Here is a 24,091-nt window from a genome sequence, read left to right as displayed (position 1 = left end):
TTGTTGAATGTGTGACTTTTTGTTTTTAATAGAAAAAATAAACAAAATCACAATGATGAAGCCCAGAGAGATGGGGGCCAGGGCGTCACAGGGCAGGCTCCTGTTCCATAGGCTCCTCTGCTGGCCTGTGGGGACAAGCACAGGGAGAGGCGTTGAGGCAATGGTGGTGGGGGTGGCTTGGGCGAGGGCTGGGAGATGGGGGGGAGCCTCACCTTGGGCTGTGCTCCCGGGCTGCAGCTGCCTGGGCCTGCTCGGCCCCCACCGACAGCAAGGCCATGGCGCTCACAGTCTCAGCCTCCTCTGTCTCACCTGCCTGGGCCTCCCGCAGGGAACGGCCTAGGCCAGCAGCGAACCTCTGCACACAGCTCCAGTGTTTACCTGTGGATGAGGGGTGGGCAGGGGGTCAAGGAGGGGCAGAAACCCCCAACCGTATGGACTTTCCCCAGCCCTGGCATGCAGTCAAGTTTTTCGCCTCTACTCAGCAAGCTGGGGCCTGAGCCCCTCTGCCTGTCCCCACGTACTCTGGATCTCGATGACTTTCTCCAGCGTGGCAACTGCGTTGATGTTGGGCTTTTGCTGCAAGACTGCCTCGTCCAAGGGCTGAAGCTGGCAGGGGAAAGAAAAACAAGCTTAGGGTTAGTTGCCGTGGCTGCCCCTCTAACCACCCGAGTCAGCCCCATGACAGGGGCAAGCAGAGCCTTTTGAGAAACCTCTATTCAGAAAGCCTTCTCTGGCTACCAGCTATCCTTGGGAACCAAAAAAAAAAAACCTCCCCAAGGACCCTGGGTGCTGCCTGACCCAAGAAAGGGTCCCTCCCCCACCCCACTGGCCCCTTGGTCCCTGACCTACCGGCCCACCTACCCCAGCCCTTCTGTGCGCCCCTTACCTCCACGCTGAGCAGCGCCGAGACACAGGCCTCAGAGGCATCACAGATGGCGGTCAGGTCGTGGCCTCCCTCCAGGGCCAGCACCACCCGGCCCCCTGCCAGCGTCATCAGCTGCCTGGTCAAGTGGCCAAAACCTTCAGGGATGGGTGAAGGGAGGAGGATGAAATGGTTAATGAAAGAAAATCAACTCAAAAAAAAAAGAGAAAAAGAAACACAAGAGATGAGACAAACAGCTTTAAACCTAAAACAGATATCCATAATAAAACGCAATGTCATGGATTGAATGTTCCATTAAAGACAAAAGGAAGAGATCTCCTAAGGAGTATCATGAGAAACCACCCCTGAAACACGCAGGGTCGTCACTCTACAGCTTCATGAGGAGGTACACTCCCCCACCTGTCGGCCCCTCAAGGCCAGGGCTGCAGAAGAATGGAGGATGCTGCCAGGATGATTCCAAGTCCTAGACCTGTCCCCGCGTTCCTCCCATGGCTTCCCAGGTGGCGCTAGTGGTAAAGAGCCCGCCCACCAATGCAGGAGACATAAGAGAAGGGGAAGCTTCCATGAAGAAGGAAATGGCAAACCACTCCAGGAAAGTACTCTTGCCTGGAGAATCCTATGGACAGAGGAGCCTAGTGGACTGCAGTCCACAGGGTTGCCAGAGAGCTGGACACGAATGAAGCGACTTGGCATGCAAGCACGCACAGCACTCCTCCCAGCTTCCCGCTCGTCCCCACCATCTTCACTGCTCCATAGCCTCCCTCAGTCCCCCAGCAGGCTCACATCTGGCGGTGACAGAGTAGCCACCCAGCGGAGACAGGTGTCCCTCAACAGCATCAAAGCCAGCGGAGACCAGGACCACATCAGGTGAGAACTCGTGGGCAATGGGCATCACCACTGTCCTGCAAAGGGAGGGCCCGAGCTGACCCTGGCAGGTGACTCGTCCAGGCCTGTCTCCCCACAGGGCCGACCCCTCCACCCAGACCAAACTGTGCTTTCTACCCCTCCCACGGCAGGGCCCAGAGGCTTCCACCCGTCCCCAGGCCCTTCTCAGTCCCCACCTGAAGGCCGTTAGGTACTCCACGTCTCCGATGGGGGGGTCCACACCTCCCGTCCATGCCACGTTCACATTGTACCCCACGCCCGGCCCTCCGCCAACCTGGCAGCACGGTGGGGGGGCAGGGGGTTACTCTCAGTGCCTGGGGAGCCCAGACGTCGCCCCGCCCTCAGCCCTGCCTCCAGCCCTTACTCCACTGACCTCTGTTCTGCATGGAGGGGCAGCTGGCCGGCGTGGTCCTCCCACTAGGAGCCCAGACTCCCCAGGTTACCAGCACCACCACGGGCCTCCACGGCTCCCTGCCAGGTCCCATTCTGCTACCTCCCAGTGGGCCCCAAGTTTGAGCCCAGGAGCTGTACCTCTTCAGCAGCCCCGGAGCCCGGAAAGAAGTTCCCGTTGTCATAGCGATGCAGGGAGATGTAGAGCACGGAGGGATCGTTGTAAAATGCTTGCTGGGTGCCATTGCCATGGTGAATGTCCTAGTGGGGAAGGGTGGAGGCATCAGGAAAAATGGCCCAGGCTCTGACCCAAAGGTCAAAATTCACCTTGTCCCCAACCCTCACCCTGTGGTGAACTCTGGGGGTGCAGCTTGCCCCTAGATACAGGGCATCCATATTCCATTCACAATGAAATCCCCCCATGCTTCTTTAACCAGGGTCCATGGGCCAGGATGTGGCACTGCACAGAGGAGACACAAAGCCAGGGGATGAATGGTGGTGGCTCCCCCTGCAAGGCCCCTCTACCCACGCAGAGGGGGACAGTAAGGTTAGGCAGGAATTGAAACATTCTGAAGAAGAATCCAGTGTGATGAACCCTGAAGCCCAAGCTAGGCTTTAGAGAAATCAGATCCTTTCTTGCCAAGGCTTGCTCCTGGCTACTCCCCAGCTCACAGGGAGCAGTAGGGGCCTCTCCCTCTGCTGAGAAACACAGGGGTGGAGAAGCTAAGTGACTTTAGTTGGGTGAGTCCCCCAGCAGCCCCGTGTCTCCATTTATCAAATAGACATTCTACTTCTTAGGAAGCGAGGTGACCATGAAGCAGTACCATGTGTCAGTCCCCAGGCAAGAGGGGTTCTAGCAATGGCAGGGGATATCTCTATCACTTGAGGCAAAAAAACCTCCTCAGCTGTTCAAGGCTGCGGGGGATGGGGGGGCAGCAGCTAAAACCACTTTTGAGTCTCCCCTAGTGAAGAGGGAGCCCCAGGGGACTGGGAGGGCTGGGTTAACACCCCAGAGTCAGCAGCCCAGCCCATTCCAGGCCCTGAGGATGATGGGACAAGATTGGGGTGGGGGACTCCTGAAGGCTGACCCTGATCCCGCCAGGCACTGCCTACCCAGTCCACGATGAGAACCTTGCCCACGTTCAACTTCTGCTGCAGGAGCTTGGTTGTGATAGCTACTGAGTTGAAGAAGCAGAATCCCCTGCGGGATGGGGAAGAAGAGGGCAGGGCGTCAGCCTTACTGGACGTTCGCGCCGGGAGCCACAGATACACAGTGTCGGCTCTGCTGAGAGGGAGAGGCGGGCAGGGCAGGGATAAGGTGGTACTCACATGGCTGTGGATTCCTCCGCGTGGTGTCCTGGGGGCCGGATAATGGCAAATCCATTCTGAAGAGGTGTGGACAGAGGGACAGAGACGAGAGGCAGACAGGCAGGCAAAGTGGCCATGGATTGGGGTAGACACAGACGAGAAGCATAAGCCAGGAAAAGAACACATGTGAGAAACATCAGTCACACAACCTTTAGGAGTGTGGCCAGCCGAGGGCGGCATGGGTCAGAAGCGACCTTCTGAGGTCGTCTCTCTTTACCCCTCACCCCCTAGTCCGCCTGGAGCTGTCACCTCCTCCTCACACCTGCACCTGCGAGGTGAGATTACAGAGGACAGTGCCCTACTGGTGGGAAAGCTGAGGCTGCCCAATCCCCTGCTGCTCAGGCAGCAAGACCAAGTCGTCCCCCACCCCCGCCCTGGCCAGCCCGCACACACTCACCTTGAGCTCCCCTGCGGCCACCTTGAATGCCAGCTCCACCAGGCAGCCCACCGCCATGCGCACGGCGCTGGAGGAGTGCATCTCGTTCCACACAGTGTCACTGTCCACCTGCAGGGGCAGGAGAGTGGGCTTCAGTGTGCCCCCTGCAGGGGGAGGGCAAGAAGGGGGGTGCAACCGTGGTGGGGGGAAGGGAGGGGCTGGAGCTGGGAGCACCACCCACCCAACCCCATGGGCCGGTGCCCTACTCACCCCAATGCCCCCGCAAGGCAGCATGGCATACATCTTCTGGCTGATGGGGCCTGAAAGGAAGAGGGACAGACCTACGCTAGAAGGCGCCTCTGCTGCCAGGGCCACAGGTGGGCATGTGCAGTGGGCAGGGAGCTCAGTCACAGAGAAAGAAGGGCAGACCCCAGCAGAGAACAGGCCATTGCACCCCACGCCAGGTGGGAGATGACTGTCCCCCATCCTGAGGGGCGATCCTTCCCCGGGGGCAGGTGGCAGGGAGAAAGGGGCCTGACAGGTGAGGCAGAAGGGCACAGCCCATCACCAGGTCTGACCAGTCTCTTCCCGCCCTCCTGCACACACCCTCCTGCACACACCCCACCCACGTGCTGTAATCTGTGTGAATGGCGCCCTCTGGAGGCCTGTGATGTGGCAACCACGGAGACCCACTTGCCTACCAGGGGATGGTCTTCCTGACAGCCCCCATCCCATCCAGGCAGCAGACCCAGCGTGGCCCACCACCCCTCCCTGCTGGCCACTCAGCTCACCGAGCAGCTTCTTGCTGTCCAGCTTCTGCCGGTTGAGGGGGCTGGTACCGTAGAGCAGTGTGTGGTACTCAGAGTGCACCGTCTGGATCTCATCCAGCGTGGCTTTACGACCCCGGATTCGCTGTCGGAAGAGCGGGGAGCAAGAGGGGATTGCTGGTGATTAGGCTGGCGCTGCAGGCCCAACACCTCTCTCCGCCCCACAGTCTGGGCACATGAAGCTACCCTCTAGCCTCAGGAGATCCAAAGGTGGTTGTGGTTTTTTTATTAATCGACGATACATTGCTCTTCTTTTTATTTTTGGCCATGCCATGCAACACACAGGATCTTAGTTTCCCAAGCAGGGATGGATCCTGGGTCCCCTGCAGTGGAAGTGCCGAATCCTAATCAATGGCCCTCCGGGGAAGTCCCAGGAGATACAAAGTTTTGAGAAAGTATGCCTCAGTCCCCCAAGGACCCCAGCCCAGGACCCTCCCCCATTCAGCTGGGGACCATGGCGGGCACCAGGCCACAAAGGATGAAACTGGGAAGCACATGGGGGCCTAACCCTGAAGTCAGGGGTTGAAAAGAGAATGAGGAAGAGACACAGACAGAGGCATCCTCGACACGAGAAACAGGACTTTCGCTGGGTTTGAGGTGGAAGCTGGAAGGAGGGGGGGACCCCCTTACCTCACACTTGCTGAGCAGGCCTGTCTCCTGCAGCCGGGACCAGATGCTCTGGATCCGGCCAGCGTGCTCGGGGTGCACGTGTGTGTTCCCGCACATGCACTGGTGCTTCAGCATGAACGTGTCGTAGACCACACCTGGGCCGGAGACACACCTGTCAGCCAGCACAGCTCCGGGCTGTGTTATAGCCCGGCCCGCCACCCTCAGCAGAGCTCACCGAGCTCTCCCTGGCCCACCCTGGTCCCAGCCCCTCCTCATGGCCACTCCAGCTGCCCTCCCACATGCCTGCTCCTCTGCTCTTCCTGAAATTCCTTTCCCCCATCACCGCCTGTCAGCAGTCTCCCTGTTCCTCAAGTCTCCACCAGGCTGCCTGACACCGCCATCCGCTTTAACCTCACGGCGCCTCCTCCTTCCCTTCATCCCCCGTCAGAGCCTCTGTGTGCTGCCCCCCACCCCCACACCCCATTAGTGAGTGGGGACCATCCTCAAGTGGGGTCCCTCAAAGGGACCATCCGTGCCCCTACAGACCCCAGCTCTGGCAGTTTCACGTGGAAGAGCCTTCTGGAATTGACTGAGGCCTTCACTCTTAACCTCAAAGGGAGGGGAAAGAGCCAGAGGAGCACGGCCCCACTGAGATAGCGGGCTCCCTCCACCCAGGCCTCTAGGGCAGAGGCATCGAGGAAGCAAAATCAGTGGTCCCTGGGTATGGGGCAGGGGTGCCCTGAGAAAGATGCTGCTCCCGGAGCACATGGATATTCACCCCCACCTGCTCAGTGAAGCAAAGGCTGCCACCATGACCAGGTGGCTGTGCACACAGGGAGACAGCCAAGGCCTGTTTTCCCTCCCTTCAGGGTGCTCTGAGGGTCCCTGGCCATCCCTCCAGGGCAGAGGCTATATCTCATCCCTTCACAACGCCCAAGACCAGATGCCATGCCATGCACAGCATGCCACCCCCCGCCGCAACACACACAATGGAAAGACAGCTCATGGGGGAAGGGCTCACCTGTGGTGAAGAGGTGCTTAGTGGGCTGGTCTGGGGGGCTCTTCATGCCCCCAGGGGCAGCAGGTGAGGACTGGGTGCGGCCCAGGGCCTGGTGGGGCACAGTGGCCAGGCTGAGGGGTGCCTGGTACACCTGCAGCGGCTGCAGCTGCTGGGTGTCTGCAAATGCCTGGGAAGGAGAGAGCGGGAGGGAGCCTGGGTGAGGCTGAGGCCGAGACAGAAGTGAGGACAGGTGCCCTAGGGCCTCCCGGGGGGCCTGAATCCAACCCTCTCTTCCAGATTTCCTCCTTCCTCCAGCTCCTCCCTCCAGGGACAGGAGACACTCCAGTCTTAGCCATCTCCATCTTCATCTCCATCCCCGAGGAGATGGGGAGGGATGGGGGGACGAGATGAGTCATGCTACCAGAGAAACACTGAGGTAAGCTGCTGGGAGGGACGGGGGCGTGGGAGGGGGTGGGATGAGTCAGGCCCCGAGGGCTCAGCTGTGTCCGCCATGAATGGAGTGTGCGCTCGCTCGGCGCCAGGGCAGACTGTAGTAACAGCGGGGGCGGGTGTGTACACACGCATGCACGCAGAGACCGACGCACAACCGGCCCTACGTAGGCAGAGACGCAGATATACACAGACCATGTGCATCCGAGTGTGCGTGTGCGCACGCACGCGCACACACACACACACACAGAAGCAGACAGGCGGGGGCAGTCACAGTCAGAGGGAGGGGCTGGCAGACGGGGCAGAGACAGCTCTAAGACTGACACCACCTCTCTCACTTCCACAGCCCCTTGTCTCTTTCCTGCTCCCCTGGGCACAGCCTGGAAACTGCAGACTGCGGAGAGGGAAGGGCAAAGGCGGAAAGAGGAGGCGGGAGGACAGACGGCTGGTGGTCAAGGGCCAGGGCGCAGGGGGCCACCTTTTTGTAACCAGCACTAGACTCCTCCAAGTCGGGCCCCTCTTCAGCACCGCTCTCGCGCTCCTCGTCCTTGACCTGGATGCAGTCCTCCTCCTCCTCCTCCTCCTCTTCCTCCTCCTCCTCTTCCTCCTCCTCCAGGTCTTCCTGGGTGCTCTCACTCTCCGTGGAGCCTTCTCGGGGTATGGTCAGGGCTCCCTCCCCCAGCAAGGCGTCCTGCTGCTCCGTCAGCTCCTCCTCTGTCTCCTCGGGGTGGGTGGTGGGCTGCCGTGGCAGCTCCCCCGTCTTGGTAAGGATCTGGAAGCAGAGCCAGGAGGCCCATCAGCTGGGAGGGGGGCACAGCCATGCAGCCCGAGCCCCCGGAGAGTCTATTCCTGCACTTCTCCTTCCCCAGTAGCCACCCAGCCCATACAGAGCTTTGATGTGGACAGAAAAAGGCAAGGTGGGGACTTCCCTGGTGCTCCAGTGGCTAAGAAGCCACCTGTCAACCTATGAGGGACCACAGGTTCGATCCCTGGTCCTGGAACTAAAATCCTACTTTTCAGAGGCAAACTAAGTCCTCGCACCATAACTACAGAGCCCGCACTCTAGGATCCATGCCTCACAACAAGAGAAACCACTGCAGTGATAAGCCTGTGCATTGAAACCAGAGAAAGCCTGCAGCCAAAAATAAATAAGTAAATAAAATAATGAGCTTTAAAAATATATAAATACTCCCCCCCACACACACAAAAAACCACACAATATATTCTCTAAAGAAAAAGGGCAAGGTGACTCCCCTGATGCAGCAGGGAGTGGCCAAGGAGGTCAGATGCGCCTCCCTCTCTGCCAGCCTAGCACCCTCTGTGTCCTGCCCCTAGCAGAGCGCCAGATGTTGGCTTCTCCCAGCTCACCTTGCCCAGCCAGCCCAGCACCCTTGTGTCCTGCCCCCAGCACAGCACCGGATGTCGGCTTCTCCCAGCTCACCTTGCCCAGCTGCAGCTGCTGCTGCTTCTGCTTCTCCAGGAACTGCTGGTGCTGCTGCTGCATGACCAGCTGCTGCAGGGCCTGGGGGCTCTGGGGCAGCGGCGAGGACTGGGTGCGGCTCAGGGGCCGGTGCCGCGGGAGCTTGCCCACTGTCCGCATGCTGGTGGCCACGCGCTCACCTGTCACCAGCGGGGACTGCCCGTGGAGCGGCACTGAGGTGGGGGAAGGGGAGCAAGCATTACTGTTAGGGCACCAGGCTCCCCACTCCCACCCCAGACTCTCCTCCTTCTGGAACAGCACCCTACCCCCTGGGGCGGGGCAGAGGGTGGAACCTGGGAGGGGCCTGGAGCAACTCTGCCCCCAGACCTGAGACCTATTCTTCCTCCTCCATACAACTGAACAGTCTTGCTGCTCAGAGTCACCACCTCCAGCAAGACTTCCTGGATTCACTGTTCCCTCCCTTTAATTCATTTAGTCAAACTTTTATGGTAGGCCCAGGAACATTTTTACCAACCTATCAGAGTTCCTGGGTTTCTCTGGTGGCTCAAAAGAATCTGCCTGAAGTGCAGGGACCCAGGTTTGATCCGTAGGTTAGGAGAAGGGAATGGCAACCCAATCCAGTATTCTTGCCGGGAGAATCCCAGACAGAGGAGCCTGGCGGGCTACAGTCCATGGGGCCGCAGAGTCGGAAACGAATGACTAACAAACACACACTACATACTCCCTTTAAGTCACTTACAAATACACAGTTTTGGGCCCTTCTTGTGCATGAACAATGACTAGTTCTCCCCAGCTGTAAGACCTCCCTGATCATGGACATGGATCCCACGTGGCTGAGAAGCCTAGGGGCCAAGATCATGAGACTTTTAAGCAGAACCTCTTCTGATGCTGCCAGGTCCTTATGGGCTGTCTGTCTAAAGCTATGCTGTCCAATCCTATAGCTGCCAGTCACACATGACCACTGAGCACTTGCAATGTGCCCTGTCTAAACTAAGATGTGCTCTAAGTATGAAATACCCACCAGGTTTAAAAGACAGTATGAAAAACAAAATAAAATATTTCACTGCTAACTCTTTACATTCATTATATGTTCCGATAATAGCATCCTAGATAGACTGAGTTAGGTGTAAGTTATTAATTTCACCAATTTCTTTTTGCATTTTTTAATGTGGCTACTAGAACAAACACTTTAAAGTACATGTGCCGCTTGTATTATATTTCTACTGGATGGCACTGCCCTGGAATAGGAGCTCCATTAGGATGGTAGAGGTCAGGTACAGTGCCTGGCTGGCTGCAGGGACTCAATAGCATCTGTAGAATGCGGAAAAAATCAATGATGCCGTTGAGGGGCGCTGTGACACGCCTGGTGAGTATCCCTGGCTACTTCTCCCTGACAAGTGGTCCCTCCAGCTGAGCCCTCAGGATGGGGTCCGGCCACACCCCCTCCTCGCACAGCTGCCTGCCACTCACCAGCAATGAGGGTGCTCTGCTGCCGGGCTTGTTCCAGCAGCAGCACGTGCTGCAGCAGTGAGGCGTGCCCGTGGGGGCTCGAGTCGCCCTCCAGGGCCACGCCCAGCAGGCAGCCAGGGATGGAGGATGTGCTCATGAACTTGCCCGTCAGTGCACCGCCCTGCCGCAGGGACTGGAGGGCCTGCCTCTCGGCCTCCTGCTGCGTCGACAGCTTCGGGGAGGCCTGGGGTGGGACGGGAGATGGCGATGAGAGAAGGGTTTATAACTGCCCCCCAAGGTCTGCCAATGTTGAACCAGCATCCCTCACCTACCCTCTGCCCACCCCCACCTTTGGGGAGGACCTTCTGATCTCCCTCAGGACCTTGGGAGAACAAATGCGCCAGCTGGGGGCATCCAGGACCAAAGACCTCAACACCAGAGGGGACGTGCCCCGTACTCACGGTGAGGTGCGAGTTGGTGACAGTGACCGTGGCCTGCAGCCCTAGGGAGATGTTGGGCAGAGAGGGAGACGTGTAGAGGCTGAACTGGTTGGGGGAGGTGTCCGGAGGGAGGGCCCGGTGCTGGGGGAGCATCTGGGGAGCAGTTGGGAGAGACAGGCATGAGAGCAGGCAAAGGACAGCCACCTGGGGCCAGGGCAAGGCGGAGGGCTCCGAATGGCACCCCACTTCCCACACCAAGCCCCACCTGGGGGAACTGAGAGGTCAGAGCCATGCAGAGGCCCACAGGACACATCCCACTTCAGGGCAAAAGGTCCCTCCAGTCTGTCCATGCGGGGCAGAAAGGCCCCTGCTGGGCACTCTCAGCTAGACCGACCGCACGGGACAGGAAGCAGCTCTGGCCCACCCACCCAGTCCCTGGTGGGCCTGTACCTCGGTGGGGATGTTGGGAACCGAGCCCGTAAAGCCGTTCTCCGCGATGGTGCTGTGGGAGCTGTTGGGAGAGCTGGGGCCAGAGCCTGGCGCGCTGTTACACACGGCGGACACTACGGGAGAGGCGGCTGTCACCTGGGCCTGCTCGGAGCAGCCCCCCCACTCCCCGGCCCTCAGAACAGGGACAAGAGACGAGCGCTTACCCCCAGGTCCAGCACCTGTGATCTCAACAGCTCTCTTCTTAAAGGTGCTAATGACAGTCCCATCCTTGCGACGCAAGAGGGGACTACTTCTCCGCTCGGCCACCTTCTGCTTTAGCCTTGAACGTACTTTTAAGTTGGGTTCAGAGGCTGGGGAGAAGGCAGCCGGGGCTCAGACATGTCCATGCAAGCGGACACACCTGCAGCCTGGCCCTTCCACATTCCCACCTCTGCCTAACCCCGCCCCCCCATAACCTGGGCGGCCAGGCTGTACTCACCTGTTTTGCGGAGGGGGAAGTCATCGCGGCTGTCGTAGGGCCCAAGCAAAGGCAGTTTGTAGGAGGGAGGCGTCCCAGGGGGGCCGCTCTGGGGAGGGGAACTCTGGTCCAAAGAAGCATGGTGGGTTCCCCTGCAGGGTGGAGGGAAGGAATGGGGACATGTCTAGAGGATCACCCAGCCAGACAGGTCTAGGGGATCACCCAGCCTTTGGGGTAGAGGGAGGAGATGGAGACAGGTCTAGGGGATCACCCAGCCAGCTGGACCCGCAACCGAGCAATCTACATTTATGAAACATCCACTGCCTATGGTGATACGAAATGGATCTTGGGGAGGGCAGCGAGGAGACAAACCAGGAGTGCGGGGGGCTGGGGGGGGTCCCATCTCCTAGGAGAGATTGCAGGGCCCCTACATGACTTCAGCCCAGAAGCCCCATGTCTGCCTGCAGCCAGGCAGCCCTTGAGCTGGGCACCTCTGCAACCCATGCCTGTCAAGGGTCGTACCAGCATTTGGGATGCTGTGGGAGGGAATGGTTGAGGCCGCCTGGTGTGGGCTCCTTTGACTTCGACAGGAGGAATTCCTGGAGCCGTAGCTTCACCTCAGTGCTGGCGATGGCACCTGTGGGATAGGCCACAGCTGACCCAGGAGGTGGGGGCCAGGACCCCACGGCTGTGGGAGGGGCAGTAATCCCAGCTGCAACCCCCTCAACCCAGAGGCACCCCAGCCTCACTCTCTTTGCTCTTCTCCTTGTTTCGAAGGATGAGCAGCTGCTGCTCGAGCCGCTGCTTCTCCAGCTCCTCCTGCCGCTGCTGCTCCCGCTGCCGCTGCTGCTCCAGCTCCTGCTGCCTCTTGGCTGCCAGCATCTCCTGCTGCTGCTGCAGGGGCAGTGGGGAGGCAAGGTGAGCTGAGTCCAGGGCAGGGCTCAGAGGTCTGGGTGCCCTGGCCCCCACGCTCACCTTGAGGTGCTTCTGCAGCTGGACTTCATGCTGCCGGGTCAGGTGGTCATGCTGTTTCTGGAACTCAGCGAACAGAAGCTGCTTCTGCAGTTGCTGCTGCTGCTTGAGTGCCAGGAGCTCCTGCTGCAGTTGCTGCTCCCGCAGCGCAGGGTCCACGGGGCCTGCCAGAGCCCCCCGCAGCTCCACGGGGCTGGGGCTGCCTCCTCCCCCGCCCCCCATGGAGCTGGGCATGGCTCCTGGCAGCACCGGTTTCACCTCTACTGTGGAGAGAAGAACCAGGAAGGGGTCAGCAGGCCATCCGCACTGGGCCCTGGCTGCCATGCCTGGGGCCCAGAAAGCTGCCAGGCAGGATTACTAGACCCCAAGAGAATGGAGAATGGGGGTGAGGGGAGTCAAATCCCTCTGCTCAGTGAATACAGCCTTCTGCCTTCATTAAATGAGACTGAAGCCATGAACTTCACTACAAAAATGTGCATAAGTAAAGCAGGGTACCTGGAAGATCATGAGTATTTAACAAAGATGACCACTGGACATTTTATGTGAATTTGGCGTGTGCGTGTGCTAAGTCACTTCAGCCGTGTCTGACTCTTTGCGACCCCATGGACTGTAGAGACTGCCAGGCTCCTCTGCCCATGGGATTCTCCAGGCAAGAATACTAGAATGGGTTTCCATGTCCTCCTCCAGGGGATCTTCCTGAATTACTTTCATGATAAGGAAACTGAGATTTTATAGAGGTTTAAGTAACATGATCAAAGACAGCCCAGGTGATCAATCAACCAAGATGTGAATCCAAATCCTATGCTTTTAACCACCATCCTTCCTGTGCTTCCTCCCCCACCTCTCAACACCACACAGTCCCTGCCAAAAAGCCTATAGTACAGGAGAAACCAAGGCATCGACATTGGTTCTAGAACTGATGGGGCTGGCAGCCAGGGGCCTCAGTAAGTCTAGGAAAGGTCTGTGGACACCCCCATGGACAATGGACAGTCTATCCATTCTCCTGTTCCCTACCTCACACTCAGCTAGGGCAGATGGGGTGGGAGGGTGAGGCTATGGGAACAGGGAGTGGGGTGGGAGCAGGAGGCTGCAAGGCAAGGGGGTGCAGGGCGGCACCAAACCAGGGACTGGAGGGGGCTGGGAGTCAGACTCGCTTCCTTTGCTGGATTATCTCCTTTCAACAGTTTTATTGTAATTACCCTGAAAATGCCGCTATATATAGAGTGAGCCAAACAGCAGCTGTGCCTGGGGGGAGGGGGGAGGAGAGAGAGAGAATGGGCGGGCAGGCGCAGGGAGGAGGTGGGAGGAGGAGACAGGAAAGGAAAGGGAATCAGACAGGAAGAAGGGTAATGGCAGGGGTGCGGGGGGCTGGAGCCTAGGCAGAGATCTCAGAACTCCAGTCCCAGGGAGAACCCGCTGGGAAGAGAAAAGGAGTGGAGGGACCTGCTGGGCCCCCAGACCTTGGGTCCAGGCCCCCAAGTGGACAATGGGCCAAGGGGCCCCAGGGAATGGCAACAGATTCCAATGGACTTATGGGAAAAGATGGGTCTCGACCTCTTGATCCCTGTACACTCTCCTCTGGCCGCTCAATGTCATCACTCCCCACCACTGCCCTGTGGTTGCCAGGGCAACTGGGCAAACACCACGCCAGCAGGGAGCTCCAAGCCCAGCCCAAACCCCACAAAGCCTCCTGACGCCTGCAGGAAAGGGAAGGCAGGCTACCCACTGCCTGGGAAGGAGGAAGTGAGAGAGGCAGAGCCAAGCCGTCTTGTTCTTTTCCATTTCTTTCTCCAAAGACAGCCCTCACTTTCCCCCACTCTGATCCAGGGAGGTCACGGGGAGCTGGGAAGACTTTCCGGTGGCAAGGAAGCCCACGCCAACCCAGGCCTGGAGACGGAAAGACCCTACCATTCTGATGGCAGCCAGAGTCCCCTGCCCTTGCAAACAGGCCCAGGCCTCTACCACCATCCCTTATCAGGAGTGGAGAGGGAGCTGGGAGGGGGGTGAAGGGCTAATAAGAAAGGCTCCCACACCCTCTGCGGTCTATGAGCCTGGCTCTCTCCAGGAAGCCTGAATGAATGTCATCAAGGCAGGGGCAAGGCCTGCTGAAGGCCAAGGTCATGCTATCCTCATGGCTGTACGTGGCCCCCAGGCCCACTGGAGGTGGGAGAGGGAAGGTAGCCTGAGCACAGGATCTCCCTCGCTCCCCAGCAGCCCTTCTTCCCCCAGCACAGCCGGGCACATTCCTCTGTGGTTTGCCCGCCAGCCACACTGACGACTCTGCGGCCACAAGGCCAGAGCCACATCTGCAGGAGTGGCCAGATGTGGCCAGGAGGGTGGGGTTACACACACACACACGCTCGCTCACTTTCCTTCCCAACCCATGTCCTGCCCCAACACCAGGAGGAAAGATCCTAGGGAACTACAGAGGCCCTTTCTGGAGGTGGACGGCCCTGTCCGGGGTGCAGAAGCAGGGTGGCAGCAAGGAGCCAGCAGCCAGGCTCGGGTGTCCCCAGCCCTGGAAATACCCAGCAGGGCCCCAGGCTGGCTGGAGAGTTATCTGTTCTTCGGCAAGGCTGGCTTGGCCTGTGGCACTCTGATCGCTCGGCCAAGAGGTGGACAGGCTTCAACCTGCTGCTCCCGGCAGCTCCAGAGCTGCAGGAGCCGGATGCCAGCCCGCCCATCCAGGGAAGGGCAAGGGTCCAAGCGCTCCTGGCTCCCAGCAGATAACCCTGCTTGGGCTGGAACTGCCGCCAGCAGTGCGGGCTTCCCCTGCCGGAGCCCTGCAGAGAGGCCACGGGCTCAGCTGTGGGGACTCTCCCACCGGGGCCCCTGTGCAGCCGCCGCCGCCACAGCAGCAGTGGAGAGGCTGGGTCCTGCGCTGCCGTTGCAGCCGCAGCCCCGCTGGTATGCAGGTGGTGGGGCGGCCAGCGGGCTCCACCGCAGTTTTGTTCCCATACAAGCAAGAAGCACAGGCAACTGGGGAATATTAATCTGCAGGCCCTGTGGGGCCCAAACAGGATGCGGCACCCCCTGGGTCTGCCAGGTAGTAACCCAGCTCCATCCAAGATGGACGGTGCCGAGACTGGACAGCTGGAGTCAGGGAAAGGGTCAGCGGTGGGGTGGGGGGGGACACAGAGCCCCCCAGATGTAATTTTCTGGGCACAAAATCTAGAGCCTGCCTCCCCTTGAGGGTCTGTGCCCTCGCCCAGTTTGGCATGAGCAGAGCAGGTGGCAGTGGCGGCCATGAGAACCAAACACCTGGAGGGGAAATGGGTGTGTCATGATAGGAAGCTCTTGACCGCCTCCTGGTGGAAGGAGGAGGACGGGAGGACTTCTGGAAAGGGAAGAAAGGAGAAGCAAGGACTGTTGGACCCTAAGAGGGCAGGCTGGGGACCCTGGCTAGCCAAGGCCAGGGAAGGGATCACGTGGGAGGGCACAGTCCCCTATCCCATGCCTCCGCCTGACAGAGTTGCAGGAAGTCGAAAGGAAGCCAGCAGCTGGCTCAGGGACCTCCTGCAAAGGGAGACAGAAGGGACCAGGTCTGCCCTGCTCCATACTCCACCCCTTCCGGGAGCTCTGACTTTGCCTCCCGGGAGCCGCGGCCAGGAGCCGCGGCCGTAGGAACAAGCAGTAACAGCATCCTGTCCCCCAGCTTTCGGCAGGACTAACCAACACTGTCTCCCTGGAGAAGCCCCAGCCCAGGCAGCTAGGTGGGCAGCCGTCAAGAGTGTGGCCCTGCACACACCAGGCTCTGGCTCAGAGGGAACCGCTCTGCCCTGCTCATGGGGACAACTGAGCAGCACCAGTGACACTTTAGTGGACACTTCCTTCCCATCTCGCTGGGCTTCCAGTCTCTCCATGAACCCCATCACCCCATCAGCCCAGTGGGGGCTCCCACAGCAGATTCTTTGGGCGGTACAACCAGGGATAGCCTGGCTCCTGGCGCACCAGACGGGTGGGGGGGGAGCGGGGGGGGCGGGGGAGATGACGCAGGTGCTGACAGGGTAACCTCTGGGATGACTGCCAGCACAGGCTTAGACTAAAAAGAGAGTGCCCAGGCAAAGGGACACTGCCCCCAGGCAGACAAGGGATTCTAAGACACGAGGAGCGGGTTTCAGCAGCACCTTTGGGAAAAGGGTTCACAACAAAAAACAGATGGAGCTGCCCAAGGGCAAGGTCAAGCCTGCCTCCTGCTCTGAACAGACCACAAGCTATGCCCCAGCTCCCAGGCCTTCTCTTGGAGAAGTCACCAACTCCAGTGTGCCTGTGACCCAAACGCTAGCAGCAGGGAAACGGTACCTTGAGTTCCCCTGGAGAAAAGTCCTGGGGCACTCCACAGCGTGTGGATCCACCCAGCAGACCTAAGCGGCAGAACACTTGACTCTAAAAAGACCCCGCTCCTGGAAGCCATCAGCCACAGAAGGCTAAGGGAAGGAGGGGAGCCAGGGCACAAAGAATATGAGGGAAGAGCGCATTAAGCAGTTTGGAATGTCTACACACCCCCAACAATAAGAGGGAAGGGACTTCCCTGATGGTCTGGAGGTTAACACTCGGTCCTTCCGACGCAGGGGGGATGGGTTCAATCCCTGGTCGGGGGACCTAAAATACCATAGGCTGTGTGCCGTGGCCATATAAATAAATTAAATCACCAAAAAGAGGGGAGAGGGAGAAAAGGAATTCTGTTTCAGCAGGCTCGTAACATGGACGAGAAGACCAAGCCTCTGAGGCGGCTCTGCAGGAGATCCCTCCAAGGAAGTAGCAGGGCCTCAAACCCAGGTGTCCTGACTCCTGGCTCAAGTGGGTTCACGAACCCCAATGGGGCATCCCGGGCCCTGGAGAACTGACCCCTCTAGAGAGTAATAGACTAGCAGCCCATCCTGGAGGGCAGTGCCTTCCACCAGCACCCAGGCCCCCAGGAGCTCCCTCAGCAGGCCGGGGAGTCAGCAACTTTCTTAAACATCCAGTGACCTCGTTCTGTCCCTCTGGAGAATGGGAAAGGCTCTCATCCCTTTCCTGGCCTGGAGGGATTTTGGAAGAAAGCAGGGAACAGCATTTCATACTCCTCCCCGTGACGCCTATGACCCCTCCCCACTGAGGACGGTTTCCCATGATCTATTTCTGTGCTCTTACGTGACTAGCGAGGCCAATTTAGGTTCGACAGGTTCTACCACAATGCAGACAGTATTTCCACATGTGCGAGCTGGGGATGACTCTCACCTAGCAATTTTCCCAACTCCTCCTGAAACGCAAGCCAACACACATCACGTAATGGTGAGGAGTAAGGGCTCTGGGGTAAGAGACGCCAGGGTTCAAACCAGGCTCTTTCTGGGGCAAGACACTGAGCCCCCTCCCTGGGCTCTAGGCGGGCATCTGTGAAATGAGAGGAAGCACCCACCTCCCAGAGCTGCTGGGGCTCCAGAGAGATAAGACATGCAGTGGAGCTTGGCACAGAGCCTGGGAAAATCTCAGGAGGTACTGGTGGAGGCTATTAATGGCTCCTGACATTTTTTGTATGTCCTGGACCACTTCGGCAGAGTCTATGGACCACTTCTCAGAATGTTTCTAAAGTGCATGAAAGAAAATACTCAGGATTCCATGGGGACAAGTTCATAGATGGCCTGAATTCTAATGAAGTCAGGCTCAGACCTCTGCCAGGATGAAGCCTTAGCCCTCTCATGTCAGACTGTCCCAAGGTCACTCTGTGGTCCTGTCCCAATCAAATCCCTTCTGGTGGGCCCCGCACAACACAAGCTGGTGTGGCTGGAAACTGGATCCCAGAGCTGGAGGAGGTACCCCTTGGGAGGAGCCTTTTCCCAAGGGCAGCATGTCTCTCCCATCTCCCTTGCCTTGCTACCTCCAAGAAGGACCACACTGTCCTCTGAGGCTCACCCCCCAGCAGTGGGGTCCTTCCGTCCCTGCAAAGCACTTCTTAACTCAGATGAATACAAGTTTTGGTCTGTGCCCTTGGGGAACCAGGTTCTAGCGGTGGGAAAGCCTATAAAGGCATCTAACTTTTCTGTACCTGCTGCACACAACACTCCTCTCCCCGGTACCATTCTACATCCTCCTGAGGCCAGGACTCCAGGGGACCCTAAGCTCCCTCTAGTCAGAAGCAACATGAAACCTAGAGGGGTGGGATGTGGTAGGAGGTGGGAGGGAGGTTCAAAAGGGAGGGAATATATGTATATCTATGGCTGACTCATGTTGACGTATGGAAGAAAACAACACAACATTGTAAAGCAATTATCCTCCAATTAAAAATAAGTAAATCTTTTAAAAAGCAACATGAAACTGATTTCAAAGACTCTTAGAATGTCACTGAAGGAAGGGCCAGCAGGATCCGCAGCTCAACTCCCCCAGTTGACAGAAGAGTAAAGTAAAGCCAGAGACGGAAGAAATTCATCCAAGGTCACCCGGAAAGGAGGCAGCAGGGCTTAATCCTGGGTCTTCTGGTTCTTTCTTGCTGCTGTTGTTTAGTCGCTGAGTTGTGCCTGACTCTTTTGTGACCCCATAGACTATAGCCACCCAGAGAAGGCAATGGCATCCCACTCCAGTACTCTTGCCTGGAAAATCCCATGGACGGAGGAGCCTGGTAGGCTGCAGTCCATGGGGTCGCTAAGAGTCGGACATGACTGAGCGACTTCACTTTCACTTTTCTCTTTTAAGCATTGGAGAAGGAAATGGCAACCCACTCCAGTATTCTTGCCTGGAGAATCTCAGGGACAGGGGAGTCTGGTGGGCTGCCGTCTATGGGGTCACACAGAGTCGGACACGACTGAGGCGACTTAGCAGCAGCAGCAGACTATAGCCGCCAGGCTCCTCTGTCCATGAGATTTCCCAGTTACGAATACTAGAGTGAGTTGCCATTTCCTTCTCCAGGGGATCTTCCTGATAAAGGGATCAAATTCACTTCTCCTGCATTGGCAGGCGGATTCTTTACCACTGAGCCATCAGAGAAGCCCGGCTCTCCTTGCCTTGCACCAAAAACCAAGAGAAATCTAGAAAGTTGTTCCTAAATTTAATGCGAGATGGGGCAGAAAGCTAGACTCTATGAGGGTCCAGGGATCTAGACGGGGCACCTGGCTGGCCGCCAGAACACCAGAGCCAGGAGTGCAAGGGAAAAGGGGACCAAGTGAAAAGAATCCCAGAAACCTGGAGGTAGACTGTGCCTCTCAAGGGCAGCAAAGTCTTAAGCATAAGGGATGCAGAGCCCTGGATGTTGTTATTGTTCAGTCGCTCAGTCGTGGCCGACTTTTGCAACCCCATGGACTGCAGCATGTTAGGCTTTCTTGTCCTTCACTATCTCCCGGAGTTTGCTCAAACTCATGTCCATTGAGTCCATGATGCCATCCAATCATCTCATCCTCTGTCACCCTCTTCTCCTCCTGCCCTCCATCTTTCCCGGCATCAGGGACTTTTCCAATGAGTCGGCTCTTCCCATCAGGTGGCCAAAGTATTGGAGCTTCAGCATCAGTCCTTCCAGTGAATATTCAGGGTTGATTTCCTTTAGGATTGACTAGGGCCCTGGTGGAAGGCACAAATCATCTCTCGCTAGTGAAGACGGAAGGAGTCACTGGTCTTGGGCTGCTCTCTGAAGAAGTAGATTCACTTCTCTCAGCCCAGCCATTTTCAGGAACCACTCGGGCACTATACTAGAGGCAATTAAAAGGCACACTAAAGACATTCAGAGTCTGCAGCTGTTGCTGGGACTGCTTGCTCCACACCTGGGATGGACAGCAGGGGCCCCAGGGCAGGAGCTCTGTCTCTCCTCCACAAGCACAGCCCAGCCCTGAGCCCTGGGCCCTGTGTCCCTGGCCACTTGTCCTAATCCCCAACCCCGCTGGCATTTAGACACCTGCTCCCCAGGGTCTCAAGATGCCCTCCGTCTCAAGATTGCCAGGCTGCTGGGGGCTGGATTTGACTCTGACCAGGGGAAAGGCCTCCATCCCTCTGTTGTAAGCCCTTCTCCCAAGAGTCCCAAAGCTCACCCAGGCCTTCTAGGGAGACAGGTGACACCCACTGGCAGGCTGCTAGGCCCCACAACCCCTGTCCACGGGACCCCTGTCCACAAAGCCCTTACACCAAGCATGGCCTGAGCCTACCTACTCACATCGGAATCATCTGAGATGTGTTTAAAATGCTGGTTCTGGGGCCGCCCTGTGGAATCTGAAACTTAGGGTTGAGGGGAGCAGTAGTTTGGAAATCTGCATCCTAACATATCCACTTGGTAATTCTGTGGCTGGAAGTTTGAGAAGTACTTTCTCACAGTGTCCCCCGGCTGGCGACACTCATTTCTGCTGCCAACCTGACAGGTGTTACAGCTGTGTGCCTGGACACAGTTAATTTGATTTCCTGTCTGGCAGCTGTGCGGCAGGGAAGGGACAGCTGAGGGTCTCAAAAATAAGAGGAGAGGATGAGGTAGGAGGGGATGGGGGCAGGGGAGACTGTCTGAATGGGATGACAGGGTGTTCAACTTTGTTCCTGAGCCCGCTTCTCTCCCTTGGGTCGAAATCCTTACACGGAGGAAAAGAGCTGATCCAGTGGCCCCCAGGATTTAGAGAAAAGAGTCTCCTCTCGGAAACCTCAGGAGTCCGCAAGGCCAGACTGGTCTCTCTTGTCGAGGAGCACAAACTTTGGGAGCACAAAGACAGGCACACCACGTCCGGTGGTTCAGGCTGTGACTGTACAAGGGCCCCCGACTGAACGGTCAAGTTGGGGGCTAAAATCTAGAGCGTGCTCCAAGCATGCTAAGCGATCCACTCTGGTATGAGTATATAGCCACCTGGAAGAAAGGCTGCCTTTTAAAAATTTGCACAGGGAAGCTCTTGTGTAGGTTAGCGGTGGCCCTACACAAAAACCCGAGTCCAAAGCCCAAAGTCATTTACTCTGTGACCTTTGGCAAGTTCCACAACCTTTCAGATCTTTCTCAACTGTAAAACATAACTATTAATACCTTTCCAAAGGAAACAGGTAAGGAAAGCACCGATACCCATCATTTAGTACATTATAATATTAATTTCCTTCCCACCTAGTTTCACCCTTTCCATCGTCCCACACCCTGACACCTACATACCCACCTACATAGCCAAACTTGGAATGGTATGAAGAATGTGAACAAGAATGTCCAGGGGAGAGGACTATCTGGGGGTGGTCCAGTAGCTAAGCATCCGAGCTCCCAATGCAGGGAACCTGGGTTCCATCCCTGGTTAGGAATGCTGCAACTAAGAGTTCACATGCCCTAAGACCTGGTACAGTCAAACAGATAAATAAATTAAAAAAAAAAAAGAATATCTAGGGGAAACCCCAATACCAAACACAAACCCCACGGTACTTCCTAACATCCACAGCATTCCTTCCCGGCATAAGCGGAATTCACACCCTCCCTCACTAGGGAAAGAGAACTCCTCCTCCATGCCTGCTTTTAACATCCTGCACATTGCCCAAGCAGCAGCTCTGCCCAATCCAGGCCAGAGGGAAACCCAAGGCCCAACAGAATGGAGGCAGGGGAACCCCCAGCACCACGTCCCTGGGAATCCCACACCCAGAGTTCAAACTCCTGGGTATCCTGAGCCGAGACCAAGCCTGGATGAGAAGGGTGCCCATTGTGGGCTGCAGGGGGAGCCAAGGCAGAGACCCCATCCATCAGGGAAGCCCTGACAGCACTAGAAGAAGCTGTGGTTTGTCCCCCTCCTTCAACAGGAATAGTGGAGAGCACCCGGCATCCTTCGTGGGCTCGCCTGCCAGGACTCTGGCTCACCCACTGGGGCAACTTACCATATCTGTCTATTCACCCAGAGGGCCAAGCCTGAGAATAGAGTCCAAGGATCCTGTTGTCAACCAACCCCGGATGCCAGCCCCCTCAAGCAACATTCATTCATCCATGTTCCAGGCACTGTGCTAAGACTGCACAACACAGTCCAGAGAGCCAAGGATACCCCTCAAATAGGGTTCCAAAGACTTGCTGCTGGAGTGGGCAAAGAGCTCAGGGCAGACACCCACCCTGGAAAGCTCCCCTTCCTCAAACCCTAGGGTTGGGGAGGCCTGGCGACACACACTACCCACAAAGTGCTCCTGGACACCTGCCTTTTTAGCCACAGGCTTTTGCATCCTGTCTGGAGACTGATCAAGAGATGAGGAGAGGGGGTGGGGCGGGGAATGGGGTGGGGCGGGAGCAGGGGATAGTAGGGGGGAACACCAGGCTGCCTGGCCCTCATGGCTGTGTTTATCCAGGGTGGATTTTTTTTTTAACCCAAAGGTTAAAGCGTTTCTATTTGAAACATCTATTTACATTCCAGAGTCCAAAAAAAAAACAAGGCAGCCGAGATCCAGGCCTATATCTGTCCCCAGCCGCGTCACAGACACAGCATCAGAGCTGCACAGGGGGAACATTCTTAGCCCTCTCCCCGAGCCGCTGAGGTGACTCACGCCTCCCTCCTGCCAGCATGGACCACGCCACCGCTCAGAAGGTTAGGCAGTGCGCGTGTGTCGGTTTCGGTGGGGGGTGGGGGGGCCCACAGGGATCTAGAGAGCCGGGCTGGCTGCGGGGGCCAGCAGGGGTCTATGTAGAGATGGGGAGCCTTTAGGAAAGGGATGGGGGCAGCAGGGATCCAGCCTGCAAAGATTCTGGGGTCCAACTTGAAAGAAGAGAGGACATGCTGAGGAGGAAACTTCAGGCCAACGGCCAACTGCTTCTGGAAGGCAAGAACAGTGGGGACAGGGCAGGATGGGTGGACTGATACAGCATTTGCCAAATGGGGTAGAGTGGCTCCCCCAAGCAGAGATGCTCTGCACAGTCATCCCTTTGCTCTTCAAGAGACCACCTTGACTCCCAGGGGGTTCAAGGCAGAAGTCAGCAGATAGGGTCTTCAGCTAGAGCTGTGGGCTCGACTGGACCAGGGCTAGACTGGCCCCCTGTGTTTACACCCTTCCCAGAGGACTATGCAGACTCTGCACCGCTGGCCCTAGGGTTCCAGTCCCATCCCAGAGGCCTGCACAGCAGGCATCCTCAGGGCTGGTCCCCAGGGTTATGCCACGACCTCAGGAGACCGCATGGGCATCCCTGCCCAGGCAGATAGCTGGCCTTGTTTGAAGGGTTTTCCAATCTTCCCCAAACCTTCATCCTCTGACACATCTCAGTCCAGCTGCAACCTTATCCCTGGACAGCTTAGAGCCAAATCACGGGTGCCTCTGCAGGCACATGGCTCCCACCTTCCAATCCAAAGCCTGGGACCCACACCCACCTACCCAGAGGCAAAGACTCCCCGTACATACACACACAGACACCCACACCCAAGTGCCAAGCCACTGCCAGGAGGGGCCAAGCAGGCATGGGTCCAGCAGGCCCCTCCCTAAAGGAAGCATCTGGTGGTGCCGGCCTGGTGGGGAGGCTGTGCCAGGAAGGCCTGATGCTGCCAACAGGTTCCTGGGAGGGAGAGAGGGAGTGGCTCAGCCCTGGGGGATCCCACCCCCAGCCAAGAGTCCCTGCTGAGAAGGGGGCAGGGTTAGGGAGTCCTCAAGCCCTGTGAGCCTGAGTAACATTCCTTCATCCTCATGTGTTGACAATAAACCAAGGCCTGGGGGAAGCAGAGATATGGGGGCAGGGGTGGTCAAGGGAGCTAAGGCCCCCAACATCTCAGTTGCCAGCCTCTGCCTAATTCGACCAGACTCCTCCTCCTCAACCAGACTGGACAAGCCTCCTCCCTAGGTGTCTGATTCCCAGGATACTCTTACCTATGGACTGGCAGAAATCACTGCAATGGACCCTCTGACCTCAAGAACACACCAGAGGAGCCGGCGGGGTGGCGGGGGGAAGTCTTTATTCTTATGGACACTCCGGCTCTAGTTTCTTCTCTTGTCCAGACCTGGGAAGCGGACGGCCTGGAGGCAGGTCACTGACCCACTTTCTCCCCTCTTGACCACGGTGCCAACTAGGCCAGGACCGTCTAGTAATCCACAGCCCCCAGCAGTGGATGCCGACCCTGCCAGCGGCCAAAGAGATGCTGCGCAGTGCAGCTGGAGGGCGTGGTGGGAGGGCAGGTCTGGGAGAGCAGGGAAGCCCACCTCAGAGAGCACACCTCCCATGACTGCACAT

General features: G+C 57.7%; 1 protein-coding gene across 11 annotated transcripts in view; it reads right to left on the bottom strand.

Moving 5' to 3' along the window:
- Nucleotides 1-24,091, bottom strand: part of HDAC5 (histone deacetylase 5) — a 37,285-nt gene continuing 13,194 nt past the window's right edge. For 4 of the 11 annotated variants that reach the window (XM_055575743.1, XM_055575744.1, XM_055575745.1 and 1 more), the window contains 24 exons: nucleotides 12,001-12,257; nucleotides 11,775-11,919; nucleotides 11,548-11,662; nucleotides 11,047-11,177; nucleotides 10,772-10,918; nucleotides 10,569-10,681; nucleotides 10,140-10,271; nucleotides 9,700-9,922; nucleotides 8,230-8,441; nucleotides 7,267-7,560; nucleotides 6,360-6,525; nucleotides 5,360-5,493; nucleotides 4,694-4,814; nucleotides 4,173-4,222; nucleotides 3,924-4,031; nucleotides 3,488-3,543; nucleotides 3,272-3,359; nucleotides 2,300-2,419; nucleotides 1,945-2,042; nucleotides 1,667-1,785; nucleotides 887-1,020; nucleotides 522-606; nucleotides 213-378; nucleotides 1-125 (listed from right to left, as the gene is read on the bottom strand). In XM_055575743.1, coding sequence (XP_055431718.1) covers nucleotides 86-125; nucleotides 213-378; nucleotides 522-606; nucleotides 887-1,020; nucleotides 1,667-1,785; nucleotides 1,945-2,042; nucleotides 2,300-2,419; nucleotides 3,272-3,359; nucleotides 3,488-3,543; nucleotides 3,924-4,031; nucleotides 4,173-4,222; nucleotides 4,694-4,814; nucleotides 5,360-5,493; nucleotides 6,360-6,525; nucleotides 7,267-7,560; nucleotides 8,230-8,441; nucleotides 9,700-9,922; nucleotides 10,140-10,271; nucleotides 10,569-10,681; nucleotides 10,772-10,918; nucleotides 11,047-11,177; nucleotides 11,548-11,662; nucleotides 11,775-11,919; nucleotides 12,001-12,257 — 3,254 coding nt within the window. In that variant the 3' untranslated portion in view covers nucleotides 1-85. Of the gene's footprint in view, nucleotides 126-212; nucleotides 379-521; nucleotides 607-886; nucleotides 1,021-1,666; nucleotides 1,786-1,944; nucleotides 2,043-2,299; nucleotides 2,420-3,271; nucleotides 3,360-3,487; nucleotides 3,544-3,923; nucleotides 4,032-4,172; nucleotides 4,223-4,693; nucleotides 4,815-5,359; nucleotides 5,494-6,359; nucleotides 6,526-7,266; nucleotides 7,561-8,229; nucleotides 8,442-9,699; nucleotides 9,923-10,139; nucleotides 10,272-10,568; nucleotides 10,682-10,771; nucleotides 10,919-11,046; nucleotides 11,178-11,547; nucleotides 11,663-11,774; nucleotides 12,261-24,091 lie in introns of those variants that run through there. The other 7 variants (XM_055575741.1, XM_055575742.1, XM_055575738.1 and 4 more) reach the window with 4 other exon arrangements.

The sequence above is a fragment of the Bubalus kerabau genome, chromosome 4 (genome assembly GCF_029407905.1).
Source record: "Bubalus kerabau isolate K-KA32 ecotype Philippines breed swamp buffalo chromosome 4, PCC_UOA_SB_1v2, whole genome shotgun sequence".
NCBI lineage: Eukaryota > Metazoa > Chordata > Mammalia > Artiodactyla > Bovidae > Bubalus > Bubalus kerabau.
Note: the sequence above shows the minus strand (reverse complement) of the source record. Positions and strands in the feature narration are given on the sequence as shown.